Below are 15,103 nucleotides of genomic sequence, written 5' to 3' on the forward strand. Positions count from 1 at the left end.
CTATACTTGCGTTCGGGATGCTGGCTGTTGGGATTCCGGCGCCGGTATTCTGTCCCATGTCGGGATTTTGGTTTCAGGATTTCAACAGCCAGCATCCCGGCTGTAGGTATAATATCTACATACCGTTTCAAGCTCCTTTCTACTAATATCATGCAGTGTCCACTTGAATTTATGTATCCTGGCTATGTAACAACAGCAGGAAATATCACAGATACAATCTCCTTGTATCTCCTGTAAAAGGGTAATTAGGCCACAGTCCTCATTATTCTCAGTGGGGACAATGTTTTTCCTTCTACAATATGTGCCAAGGTCCATAAAGTGTAGATTTTTGGAGCTTGGTCCAATAGGTTAACACCATCTTGCGATCACTCTCACGCAAACTCCGTCCTCCAAAGTTTTTCAGAATATGACACTGCTCAAATGCGTTGTGTTAGAAGATAAAGAGGAGTTTTTTGAAAATGTTAAAGACTTCTTGTTTGTGCCAGCTTGTATACTTGTACAGGGACAGTGTTATCTCACAGCCACTAGCCTTGCATACGTAGCTGGGATAATTATGTTAAAAACATAATAAACGCCTCAGTACAAATAGATGAAAATTGCATCACCAATAATAGGGCCTGATTCAGAGATGGACACAATGCCGATTTTTATGCAGATGAGTAAATATCGGTGATATGAACATGTGTCTCAGTCACACTGCATGCCTCAAGTTTCATTACCAATGGCTGCAGTGTGATTGACAGTCAGGGAACGGTTGCGGGATGTAAAGGGGACTGGCAATGAAAAATGGGAGTGACAATGAAAATGCAGGCGTGTGGTGACCGTCTTGGGGCATGTCGCAGACTGCGACCATACGCAGTTGCAAATGCTCCCGTATCTCAGTTGTGGCGGCCACTCTGAGTAACCATAGGGTTGCTCAGAACTTTAATAATTGACTAATCTGTGATTGATGCTGCGTCTTTGCGAAGTCGCTGGTAGGCGTCTCAGTACAGATCACGGTGGCTGTAACATTTGCAGTGGAGGATCCAGAGGTGGGGCTGCAGTACAGTCCAAAATTCAAATAGAGGAACTACACCAAGTGAAAGTGTATATTATAATAATTATTCATTTATTAGTTTGGATTTGAGTAGAAGGCAATATGTTTAAAGACAGAGACAAAAGGAAAATGAATCCAGCATCCCTCGGCATGGAGATTTTACATGAAACACACCACATATGGGTTTTGTAATAATGCAGGTTAGATAAACTAGTAGTAAATACACACTGAAAATAGGAATAAATAATCACATCTTATTGGTGTACAGTATACAATGAACAGCACAGTAAACACAAGGTGTTAGAAGGAAACTGCTATAGTCATTCCTGTATTACTAATGTAATTGCACTTACATTTGTAGCTTGGTATTATTCTCTGCAGGAAAAGGCAGTGTTTGATAACTGCTGTATATATAGTGTATATATGATTGTATATATGTACAATCCTGAGGAACACTTGCTCTAGAAAGACTTCCAAAGAAGACTACAGCAGAGTAAAACTAATCAGACATGTCACAGATGATGCTCTGACTTCTGTATCATCACAAGGACACTGGGGCTGCCGGCAGAGCTCTGCCCTACTCATTCACAGTGGAGGAAAGTAGCTACTGGGTGTGGCCAAATCAACTGTTTGGAACATTCTTAAAAAGAAAGAACGCACCGGAGAGCTCAGCAACACCAAAAGACCCGGAAGACCACGGAAAACAACTGTGGTGGATGACAGAAGAATTATTTCCCTGGTGAAGAAAAACCCCTTCACAACAGTTTGCCAAATCAAGAACACTCTCCAGGAGGTAAGTGTATATGTGTCAAAGTCAACAATCAAGAGAAGACTTCACAAGAATGGATGTAGACAGTTCACCAGAAGATGTAAACCATTGGTGAGCCACAAAAACAGGAAGACCAGATTAGAGTTTGCCAAACAACATCTAAAAATGCCATTACAGTTCTGGAACAACATCCTATGGACAGATGAGACAAAGATCAACTTGTACCAGAGTGATGGGAAGAGAAGAGTATGGAGAAGGAAAGGAACTGCTCATGATCCAAAACATACCACCTCATCAGTGAAGCATGGTGGTGGTAGTGTCATGGCATGGGCATGTATGGCTGCCAATGGAACTGGTTCCCTTGTATTTATTGATAATGTGACTGCTGACAAAAACAGCAGAATGAATTCTGAAGTGTTTCGGGCAATATTATATGCTCATATTCAGTCAAATGCTTCAGAACTCATTGGACGGCGCTTCACAGTGCAGATGGACAATGACCCGAAGCATACTGCAAAAGCAACCAAAGAGTTTTTTAAGGCTAAAAAGTGGAATGTTATGCAATGGCCAAGTCAATGCCCTGACCTGAATCCGATTGAGCATGCATTTCACTTGATGAAGACAAAACTGAAGGGAAAATGCCCCAAGAACAAGCAGGAACTGAAGACATTTGCAGTAGAGGCCTGGCAGAGCATCACCAGGGATGAAACTAAGCATCTGGTGATGTCTATGCCTTCCAGACTTCAGGCTGTAATTGCCTGCAAAGTATTTACAACAAAGTATTAAAAAGTGAAAGTTAGATTTAGGATTGTTTAGTTTGTCCCATTACTTTTTGCCCCTTAAAAAGTGGGAGGCACATATGGAAAGCGTTGTAATTCCTACACCGTTCACCTGATTTGGATGTAATTACCCTCAAATTAAATCTGAAAGTCTGCAGTTAAATCACATCTTGTTTGTTTCATTTCAATGCCATTGTGGTGGTGAATAGAGGACAAAATATGAAAATTCTGTCAATGTCCCAATATTTATGCACCTGACTGTACATGTGTCACAATGCCAAGCTAGATGTAGCACAAGAGTTCTGGATAAAAGGAAAAATATAGCCATTTAATCTAAAATTGCTGAGACTTTACATAGAAACAAAATCTCATTTTCATTCTAATAAATGAAGTAAAATATTCTAGAAAGGTACGCTCACTAGTGCTGTAAGTGTAGACATGTGCCAGGCAGCAGGCGGCCTGAGAACTGCTTTCCTTATCATAGTCATTTTCCCTCTTTGGTTCCTGCTCCTAGTGATTTTGTTTTTATTGATCTAACACAGAGCATTTAAATTGTATATGGAGCATAGTCAATGATAATATTCTCAGCATGCTGATTATCCATGCATTGGAATACCTACTGTTCCAGTTAACGTTAGTTCTCTTACCTCATGGTGTCACGTAATGTTCCCCTGCAAAGGTAAATAAGTATTCCAAGTAAAAGATTGTTCCTGAAAAACTGGGACACTTTGGTGTTATGAATTTTAAAGAAGCACATTGACTAAATTCAGGGGGTATGCAGTCGGGATGCTGTCTGTCTAAATGCCGTCCGTCGGCATCCCGACTGTCTAAAGCCGGCAAGGGTCTAATGACAGGCGTCTAAATCCTGACGCCTGTCATTTTACCTATGCCAGGTTCCCGGCACCTGGCATCCCTATCAAAGGTAAGCCGGGCGCCGGGCGCGGACAGCTGTGGGGGGGGGAGGGTTAGGTTAGGGGCTCCCTGGGGGGAATTGGGGTTAGGCATCCCCCCGGTAGGGTTAGGCTAGGGGAAGGGGGGGTTAGGGTTAGGCACCCCCGGGGGGGAGGTTGGGGTTAGGCACCCCCCCGGGAGACTTAGGTTCAGGCTGCGGGGAAGGGAGGGGGTTCGGTTTAGGCACTTAGAGGGGGGGCAGGGTTAGGCACTTGGGGGGGAGGTTAGGGTTAGGCACCCCTAATGTAGGGTTAGGGTTGGGGGTTAGGTTAGTTTATACTTACCTTAGCTGTTGTCGGGATCTTCCCTGGTGCCTGTCTTCCGGAGTCGGGATTTGGTAAATCATACCGATCCCATTCAGAGTAACACACTATGCCCCTTACAGCACAACTTTTGTGCAACTCTATTACTCAATGAGATTTTAGAAATGTGTTAGCAGTTTATGGAAATATTAATCGTAGTAATACTAAAACTGACAATTATTCTTCAATGATTCACAGCTTGTAGCACTATTCTAATCATAACATCAGGGGTGTAACACAGCATTGCCCCATAGAGATATTTGGAGGAGGGCTCTTGCCGCCTAGTGATCAATGGTTTTGTTCTTCTGCACAGAACCAGGGGCAGCAGAGCAGGGGCCTGAGTAGGGTGATCCAGTGTTGCTTGCATGCATAACAAAATCACTAAGGTAGCAGAGAGATGCTCGGCTGCCTTGGTTGCAGGTTACCTCACCTCTGGAGATGTCTGCGTACGTGATCTGACCTGCCAGTCGCTGTTGGCATAATTAAACTGAAAGCTAAAATCTTGGCTTAATTTTAATTTAATTAAAAATAAAGTTTATTTTTTTAAAATATTTAATTTACTTAAAAAAAGAAAAAAAAAGATTTAACAATATCGATGCTTGAGAACAGATTGATAAATTAAATTGATGACTGATGTACTAATTGTCACCTGTGCTCAAGCATGGATAGCCTTAAAACATGGACTGTTAGGGTGCCTTAAGGACTGAGTTTGGTTAACACTGCATTAATGCATGAAATATGCAAAGACTCCTGTGGCAGTTGATGAACACATGGATATGCCTTTGCCGAGGAAAACTGGTGAATCCTAGCACTGTCAGGATTATCACTGGTGGTAACTCCTTTAATAAATAACAAGCCTTATATAAATATGAGACTGATGTGGAAAGACAAGTGAATGTTCTGCAATGCTGCATGTTTTAGAGTCAGAGTACTTTCTTACCTGAGGTTCAGTGCATGGCACAGGAGATCGGAAACAGGGTTATGCATGTATTGTAATCTGTTGGTTATTGTTGATTCACAATTATAGTACAAAACTACATTTTACAGATGATAAATTACTATTTTTTTTAACTATCGTAAAATCTGTAACTACTGCACTTCACTTCCAAGTGCACAATGCCATTATAAATTATTACTCTATGTTACTGTATAAAGGTAAATATTGAGCCTAATAACTATATACAGAACTACATAATTGTAGGCATAATTTGTAATTAAACTTGCTGTCCCTCTGGTCATTACAAGGCAAGTAATAATTTCCACTAATTATAAGTACAAGGACAATGCTGGAATGAGCTAATGGTGGTGGATAGATCCAGAATAGAACCCTGGCTGACTAACATACTTGTGGGTGGAGTTTATAAAAGGGTCCAAAGTGTTATTTGAACCACTTTGGCACTTGTGAGTTCATAAATTAATAATGCAACTACAAACCAAACATCTCATCTAGTCATCTTTAGTATATTTGTAATATTGACATCATTTATTTCCAATATTGGAAGAAAAGTGATACATTTGGTAAAATATTTTAACTAAAGTAACATTTGAAACAAGGGATAGCTGGAATATGTTCTATGGGTAAATCACACACACAAGCACACATACACATGTACAAATGACTTCTTTTCTGAGAACAAAACATTTCATACATTTTACACTATTAGAAAATATGTGACATAATACAAAGTGGGCTAGAAGATCCCCTGATGTCTCCATAATTATGTCATTCATAATGTTGGCAGCCTCTAATAGGAAAGGAAAAATATCACTTACAAACATATCCATCAGCAGGTGCTCCAGAGTCACCTCCATGTCTTCCAGTCTCGCTGCCAGAGTCATGTCTGTGATGTCAGGAGATGTGAGCTGGAATATCGCCTTTACTGATAAACTTATATCCAGTTGTTTTTTTTCCACGTGCAAGAAACTGTTGTATCCTCAATAAAACAACTTAGAGGTTTACGAGAAACATAGGAAGCGCTGCTGCAATTTGAAGTAAATTCTTGATCTCCTTTAGCCAACATCAGTGACTTGTTTCTGACGAGTTGCTGTTTGTATTGTGCTGTTAGGCTGCTCCCAGTTATTGTTCCAAGTTTAGCCTGGGATGGTTATGAGTGTGTGCATTGCAGCTGGACAGCGACACAGCTGGGAATACAGACTGGAACAGAATGAGACACGCTCCTCAGTGACTGATGCTTATATGTTGCCATTTTTTACTCTGTCCCGCTTTTACTGCTCGGTCCTGACCTTTCATTAATGTCTGTGCACACTGGAAAGTATTGTGGGACAAGTCAGAATTGGGCTGTGATCAATGCAAGGCCAATTCACATAGCTACACCATGAATGATCCTTTGTGTGGTGACTGAAATTTCCTTGTAAAGCCACTGACAGAAAAGAGAATAGTGTTTTAGATAAGGGAAATTTACACCCTAATTTTTTCCTAGTTATATTATTAGATTAGAACTCAAAATTCCCAAAAATAGGCTGTGATTCCCTTAAATGCATCAAAGCAAGTACTGGCCTCCAGCTTACTGAATTGCTTCATTCACGGAACGAGGTCCTGGTACAGCATGTGCCTTATTTTTGGTGTGCAGATGGACAGGAAAACAAGTGACAGCACTTCAGTGTACAGTGCGTTTAGTGCTTTCTACAGAGGCAATTGTGCAAATCCTGTTCTATTGTCATCTAGGATATCATCATGTTTCTCTATAGGTAAGAAATTATTATCCTGCATCAATGTTTAAAGTAAACTATACCTAAATATTGTAAGACATTGGGGTCTATGCACTAAGCAGTGTTAGGAGACAGAGTGAAAAGTGATAAGAAAGTGATAAGGTGCCAGCCAATCAGCTTCCAACTGTCATTTTTCAAACACAGCCTGTGAGATGACAGTTGGGAGCTGATTTGCTGGCACTTATCACAGACTTATCACTTTTCACTCTGTCTCTTATCACTGCTTAGTACATAGACCCCATTATCTTAAGTGTTCTTCACCAGGACCAGTGCATAATGGGTGCAGGGAGTCCTTCATACTTACCTCTCTGGAGTCCTGTGTTGGCAGCAATAGTGCTCACAGATCACTGGGAAAATGGCGTGGTAGCCATATTCCCAGTGATTTGCGCATGCGCAGTAGAAAAATGACTAGGGAAAATGGCTGCGCATGCGCAATAGACTTGGGCACAGTGCCAGAATCTATCCTTTGCGCTGCCAGCTAGAGTGAAGGGTGGGAGACGGAGACTGCACATCGGCCCCCTTCTCTCTTAATATAACCCTGACTAGCGGCCTATTGTTATCCAGTCAACTTGATTATATAGCTTGCCCTTACATATGACACTGATCAGCTCTGCTATGTGAATTGGATACAAAGAGTAATTTTGTATAATTTCCAGAAAAAAGGCAAATTCCAACCAATAAGTCAAAATTGTCTCAATATGGAAAACAAAGTTTAAAATTCTGCCACTTTTTTTCTTTTTTAAATCCCTCCCCATACAAATGTGTGGACATACATCTAGCATCCTTGCACGTTAAACAGCCCTTCAAGTCGCGCCATGCCGTTGTGTGACTCAGTGGCACAAAGCGTCTTTTCATGCGACATTTTACCTTTAAATGCGTCTTACTCGCACAGCAGCTTCTGCTGGTTAAAATGATATGCTGCATGCCTACGTTCTGTGTGTAACTGCAGGTGTATCTGTATGCGAAATGCTACATTCCAATGTCAGCGGCTGTGACTCCGTAATGTAGCGTTTCGCATACAGATGCACAAAAGGACTCTCGTTGTTACTGAGTCACACGGCACGCATGCGTTATGTGTAGTGCGGCTTGCAGCACAGGTAGGATAGATGTACAGTCAGGTCCATAAATATTGGGACATTGACAGAATTTTCATATTTTGTCCTCTATTCACCACCACAATGGCTTTGAAATGAAACAAACAAGATGTGCTTTAACTGCAGACTTTCAGATTTAATTTGAGGGTAATTACATCCAAATCAGGTGAACGGTGTAGGAATTACAATGGTTTCTATATGTGCCTCCCACTTTTTAAAGGGCCAAAAGTAATGGGACAAACTAAACAATCCTAAATCTAACTTTCACCTTTTAATACTTTGTCGCAAATCCTTTGCAGGCAATTACAGCCTGAAGTCTGGAACGCATAGACATCACCAGACACTGGGTTTCATCCCTGGTGATGCTCTGCCAGGCCTCTACTGCAAATGTCTTCAGTTCCTGCTTGTTCTTGAGGCATTTTCCCTTCAGTTTTGTCTTCATCAAGTGAAATGCATGCTCAATCGGATTCAGGTCAGGGGATTGACTTGGCCATTGCATAACATTCCACTTTTTAGCCTTAAAAAACTCTTTGGTTGCTTTTGCAGTATGCTTCGGGTCATTGTCCATCTGCACTGTGAAGCGCCGTCCAATGAGTTCTGAAGCATTTGACTGAATATGAGCATATAATATTGCCCGAAACACTTCAGAATTCATTCTGCTGCTTTTGTCAGCAGTCACATCATCAATAAATACAAGGGAACCAGTTCCATTGGCAGCCATACATGCCCACGCCACGACACTACCACCACCATGCTTCACTGATGAGGTGGTATGTTTTGGATCATGAGCAGTTCCTTTCCTTCTCTTCTCTTCCCATCACTCTGGTACAAGTTGATCTTTGTCTCATCTGTCCATAGGATGTTGTTCCAGAACTGTAATGGCTTTTTTAGATGTTATTTGGCAAACTCTAATCTGGTCTTCCTGTTTTTGTGGCTCACCAATGGTTTGCATCTTGTGGTGAACCTCTATATTCACTCCTGTGAAGTCTTCTCTTGATTGTTGACTTTGACACATATACATCTACCTCCTGGAGAGTGTTCTTAATTTGGCCAACTGTTGTAAAGGGGTTTTTCTTCACTAGGGAAATAATTCTCTTGTCATCCACAACAGTTATTTTCCGTGGCCTTCCGGGTCTTTTGGTGTTGCTGAGCTCTCCAGTGCATTCTTTCTTTTTAAGAATGTTCCAAACAGTTGATTTGGCAACACCTAATGTTTTTGCTATCTCTCTGATGGGTTTGTTTTGATTTTTCAGCCTAATGATGGCTTGCTTCACTGATAGTGACAGCTCTTTGGATCTCATATTGAGAGTTGACAGCAACTGATTCCAAATGAAAATGTCACACCTAGAATCAACTCCAGACCTTTTACCTGCTTAATTCATAATGAAATAACGAGGGAATAGCCCACACCTGTCCATGAAATAGCTTTTGAGTTGATAGTCCCATTACTTTTGGCCCCTTAAAAAGTGGGAGGCACATATTGAAACTGTTGTAATTCCTACACCGTACACCCGATTTGGATGTAATTACCCTCAAATTAAATCTGCAAGTCTGCAGTTAAAGCACATCTTGTTTGTTTCATTTCAAAACCATTGTGGTGGTGAATAGAGGCCAAAATCTGAAAATTCTGTCAATGTCCCAATATTTATGCACCTGACTGTATGTGGAAACATCTGTATATCAAATCAGGAAAAACCTCAGACATTTACCTGATTCCGGGAGTTGTGTTGGTCTGCAGCTCACAGATCAGGAAGACATGAGGGCAGAATTCAATTACTGTGATAGTCAACTGCAGAGATTCCTAACAATTACAGTATAATTACCCAACACCCCCTGTGTTCTTGCGAATCTCTATGACAGGCCTGGCCAACCTGTGGCTCTCCAGCTGTTGTTAAACCACAAGTTCCAGCATACCCTCCCACCGATCAGCTGGTAAAGAATGCTGGAACTAGTAGTTTCACAACAGCTGGAGAGCCACAGGTTAGTTAGCCAGGCCTACTCTTTGGTGTGCAAGACAACATTGGCAATACTGGCATTTGCAAGGTGCCGAAGTCCAACAGCATTTCCTGGACACTACCAAGAATTGAATCTCCCCCAGGCTGTCTAGTTCTATGCAATAAAGATAAATTGCGTTCAAGTAATCTATTCATCTTTATGGGACAGATTATAAAAGGGGTTGGATAATAATAATAATAATAATAATAATAATAATAATAAAAAAAAGCTTTAATACATTTACTGTAGTTTTTGTTTACTCCTTTATCTGTTTTCTTATAACACTTTCTAAACATAGACAAACAGAACAGAATACTGTCATATTCTACGTTGGGAGATATTATAGCAGTTTCCGGTTAGTACAGTTTAAGCTTGTTGAACTAATGTAAATTTACTATCATACTCAATTAAATTATCACATACATGTATGCATACAGCCCTCTTCCATTTAGTTTAAAAAATATTATCAGGAGTGGATTCATATGTGTGCAAATAGTTGTTACATAAGCCTAGGCATCCTAAGCCCAAAACCACATCACACTCACACAAAGCATTATGTAGTGTTGCTGGTTCTACTAGCAGAATATAATGTTATACTCTCAACTGAAATCTTACATCAACAAATTTATATATAGTATCAGAAAAAGCCTTCCAGCACCAAAGGCTAATTCTGACAAATTTATATATAGTATCAGAAAAAGCCTTCCAGCACCAAAGGCTAATTCTGACAAATTTATATATAGTATCAGAAAAAGCCTTCCAGCACCAAAGGCTAATTCTGACATTGGTGTTATGTAGTTTCATATCGGGTCTATTTTTACCTGATTAGAGATGGGCAAATTTGTAGTCAAATATTGCGCAAAACAAGTATTGCTTCGATGTAGGCCATTTTGCAGATGTCTGATATTTCAATGATACAGTCAAAACCTGAGATCGGTTAAAGCAAAAATTTCACCAGTGATATGTGAATTTAAAACATACTGAATATTTAATGAAAGAGTTTTGAAAACTTTTCTCATCACCACCTCTGAAATTTTACTTGTTTTTCCAAGTTGCAGCATTCTCTGTATGTTATGGCAGCATGTGCTCCTGTGAAATATTTTAGCTTTATGTATTTCTTCTAATGGTTTAAATTGTAATTTACTATATTAAATGCTTATTTTATATTTGAATTATAATGATAGTTTTATATCTATAACAATGGGTTTTCAACCTGAATCAAGATTTTGCTTTGTTTATAAACCAGATGTCTACTAAATAATATGCAGGTGCAATTCTGTTGAATATTAACCCTACTCACAGGTAATGATTATAGATATTTTTCACCTTTTCTAGACATTTGCTGTTCTAGCATCTTTACCCTCTTATGGATTTAAAAGTAATGATATGGGCACATGCTTTCCAACCCCTCATACAAAACCAGTAGCTATTAGGGAAACGTTTAGATTCTCAATTATAGTTTGTGCCGACTGTGTAACATTTATTTTTATTCTGTTATCAGGAATGTTACCTGCTAACTGAACATTCAAAATGTGATGTTGTAAAAATTGCATTTACAAGAAGCAATAATAGATTATTGATAAATGAAAACCACATGATTCCCTTAGAAGCCTGCACTTATCTGTAATAGTATGTGCAATAAGCCAGCAGAACCAATTCCTGCCATATTTAGAACAGAAGTTCATGTTTGTAGGAACAGCAGTGGATTAATGGTTTAAGAACGTGAATGGAGACATCCTCATCAAGAATCTCTTTCATCCGCAAAGTAAGAATGTGTTCTGCGACAACCAATTAATGTAGTTTTTATGTCTGTGATAATAACTGTAATATTACTTTATTTTAATACTCTACACATTCATGTTCTGAATATTCAGTCATGAGTTGGGTAACTACAGTCAACAACAGACGACAAAGAAACCTACTGTCCAACTATGGCATTTCAGTGAATATTAACATTACCCAAATATCCTTTAGCATGCCATTGTCTGCCAGTAGAATTTCTCATACCTAAACTAAATATGGTTATCATATCCATAAGGGGCACTTGGGCCCAGAAGGGCCTTAATCTGAGCATGTACATTTGTGGAGGTCTAGGCTAAGCGCAGGCAGTGCTTTCCCAACAGTATCAATCTCATGCAGCCTTAAGGTGCGTACACACTAGACGATGTATCGTTCACATTGTTTAGTGTGTATGCACTATATTGTGTACGCGCATCGTAAGACGCATCTTTCAACGTCTGTAGCAGCCCAATCTGGGGATATCGTTAACGATTTACAGCATATCATTGAATGTGTACACACGACCAAACGACCGATATGTGGTATGGATTTATTGTTTTATATATGGTTTAGGAGAGCAAACGACATATCGTTAACGATGAAATAAGTTAAATGACGAATGATAAATCGTTCAATCATTTGTTAAATCGTCTAATGTGTATGCACTATATCGTCTGTCTGGGAGTTCAAGGGAAATCGTTAACGATGTTGCATTGTTTGCACATTGTCTAGTGTGTACCCAGCATTAGTGGGCCACTCAAGGGCAGCACACATGGTTATATCACATATCATGACAATGAATGTGACTGGGGAACCATTCAATTTCCATACATAGCGGTGACAGTAATACAGAAGAAGGTGGCAGTGGTGGAGACAGGAATGTGAGTAGTAGTAGTGCGTGATTGCAGATTACAAATGGACTACAGGGTTAGATACTGATGGGCATATTAGTAGGCATTTCTGCTTGTGGCCAAGATAATTGTCATTTCTACTAGTGGCCAAATGAATGGGTATTACTACTGATATGCATGGTAGTAGGTATTACTACCAATATACATGTTAGTGGAATTTCACTATTAATAGGCAAGTTAGTTGCAATTTACAAACCAAGGGCATATTATAAGCCTTTAATACAAAGGAGCAGGTGAACAATTTTATACTAGTCATGCCATCCTAGTGGGCTTTATTTATGGGCATGCTAATGATATTTACTACTGATGGGCATATCACTGGCATAATTTCCAGATCATGTGTTAGTATCATGCTTACTGATACTTTGCACATTCCTAAACATTAACATACCCATATATGGACATTACGATGCATGATGGCACTGTATTATTTACTGTAATTTTAAATATAATTTACAACAAAACTGTCCTTACACACTGCAATAAAACCGTGCCTGCTTTGATTTATTAAATTGTAAAAAATATTTGTTAAATATTTTCTCTTACAGCGGGTTTGTGTATTGGCATTCAACATTGTAACTAGTTTTCTTACTATATAGAAAAAATAGCAGATAGAAAAAAAATCTCCTATAAAACAACATGTTTGATAAACAAATACAAATATCTATTCATTGGTCACAAAGAAGCTTAAGAATAGCACTGTATCAAGTCCCATGTACTGTATGTCATTACACAAGAGAATTGTGCCATTATCTGTACCACCCAAGAACAGATCAGACACAATTATATAGACCATCCAAAGACTCCACATAATAGCAGTATTTCTTACACTGTGTATTATACTGAATGACTGATTCTGCCAATCATGTTTTATATCGCTCATAAAGATCCTTTCATTCCCTACTTTCACTTGGGAAAATAAATGTCTTGTTCACTGTATATTTCACATTTGTTCTTTTAAGTGACCAGTGGTATCAGATACACTAATGTAACAGATGGACACATACACTTACAGAAAAATAACAGTTGTATTCATTTTCTCACTAGAATGAAGAAATAATGGCACAATATAATGAATATAATGAATGCTTCTTTCAAGCAGCAACAAGGAATTGGCTCTCAAAGGTGAATTCCCAAAAAATGTATTTACTTATTGTTGTGTTGCATGTGGATTAACTGCCCAAGCAGATAGACAAATTAATGGTTATAATTTGCAAAATGAAACAGTAAAAATACATAATTGCTACAGAATAAGGAAAGACAATGATCTGCAGTATTGTGTAACAATATTTATTGTAACAAATGTGTCCTGGAAAATCAGCGAAAATCTCTTTCAGCCCAGTGTCATGACTGCTCTATGGATATATACATTTCATAGACATTCTTTTAAAGAACATGGATACTGCAGCCTGTTAAGGTATGATAGGGTTAACCACTGCCTCTGAGCAGCCACCTATAAATCCCTTAGGTTAGAAGTATAAACAAAATAAGAGAGGTTAGTGGTGAGCTGCAGAGGAAGTCATTATGTTGTCCCAGTGTTATAAATATTTAGAAACCGCATTCCACAAATGGAAGAAAGGTTCGACAAGAAAACCCAGATTTAAAATCAAATATATATATAAAAAATCTAGCATAAAAACTAGCACAATATAATAAGGATGGATTTGTATAAGTTATTACCAGGTCAGTAAAACCTGTATGTTGTGATACTGTCACAATTTTTTATTAAAATAAACGTACAAAACAATAAGAAATACAATGCTATAAAATATATTTTATAGGTACAGTACAACAACAGAATACCACAACTCTAATAGTAAATAAAGGTTATCGTTTTACAGTGTATACAGCATCTGATTAAGCCTCGGTCACAGTCCCGATTTGGTCGCTATTGACCAATGTCTTCGGGACTGCACATGTACCGCAGCTGAAGTGTGCATGTCTTGCGGTGGTCCTGCGGCTCCGATCGCAGTGCCCTGTTAGCCGCAGCCTGATTGACAGGCAGGTGTTTCTGGGTAGTGATGGGGAGCGTTCCAGAAAACAAGGGCATCTATTGGCCCTGTTTTCTGGGTGTGCTGAAGCCAGTGGCTGGGTCCGCAGATGTAGTTTCACTGGCCCCGGAAGCATAGTGTTGCTGGGCATCCTGGGAAGCCTGAGGGTTACTAAAAGGTCCATTGCTCGACCGATGATTGCGATGTTGATCTGATGCTATGTCTATGGATGCAGTAAGTGGATCAGAGAAGCTGGCAGCGACTTTTGCATATTTTCGCACAAGACGTAGCAGCGGTGACATTTGCGTCCACCTCTAAATCAGGCCCACATACTTTTATTCAATAGTGCAATAATAACAAACTGGAAGGTAAGTCACTTGGCTGAGTCAGAAAATGCAGGGACATCATTGGAACAGGTAAAGGGTAAAGTCAAGAACGACTCAAGGCACGGGCTAACAGGGCCATCACCCGGAGCGCTGTAGCCAGGAGGCCGCAGCCCTGCGCACTGTCCCAGTTGCCAGCTGAACATTTTTAAAGGCGTTCTCCACGCTGCCTCTGTTTACAGCTATACTAGACAACAGGCACTAGGACCTGGCACAGCTCTCCAGCCTGCTTCCTGTGATTGAGCTTTAGCTGGCGGGATAGTTTAGTGCGTGATAATAAGACAAAATTCAAGCATCAGTAAGAGCAACACCTGGCGTCCCCGCCCCACATAGACCAGTAACTGCCTGCCATGGTTCGGCGGGGCCACTGCTGCTGTGTGTGA

General features: G+C 39.8%; 1 protein-coding gene across 2 annotated transcripts in view; it reads right to left on the reverse strand.

Moving 5' to 3' along the window:
• FRMD4A (FERM domain containing 4A) overlaps positions 1-15,103 on the reverse strand; it is a 481,635-nt gene that overhangs the window by 361,984 nt on the left and 104,548 nt on the right. The window contains exon 1 of one of the 2 annotated variants that reach the window (XM_088468779.1): positions 5,611-5,715. The exons of the other annotated variant lie outside the window; for it this stretch is intronic. Within the exon in view, the coding sequence (XP_088324905.1) occupies positions 5,611-5,676 (66 nt within the window). The 5' untranslated portion in view covers positions 5,677-5,715. Of the gene's footprint in view, positions 1-5,610; positions 5,716-15,103 lie in introns of those variants that run through there. 2 annotated transcript variants of the gene reach the window in all.

The sequence above is a fragment of the Taudactylus pleione genome, unplaced genomic scaffold (genome assembly GCF_031769625.1).
Source record: "Taudactylus pleione unplaced genomic scaffold, aTauple2 ptg000086l, whole genome shotgun sequence".
NCBI lineage: Eukaryota > Metazoa > Chordata > Amphibia > Anura > Myobatrachidae > Taudactylus > Taudactylus pleione.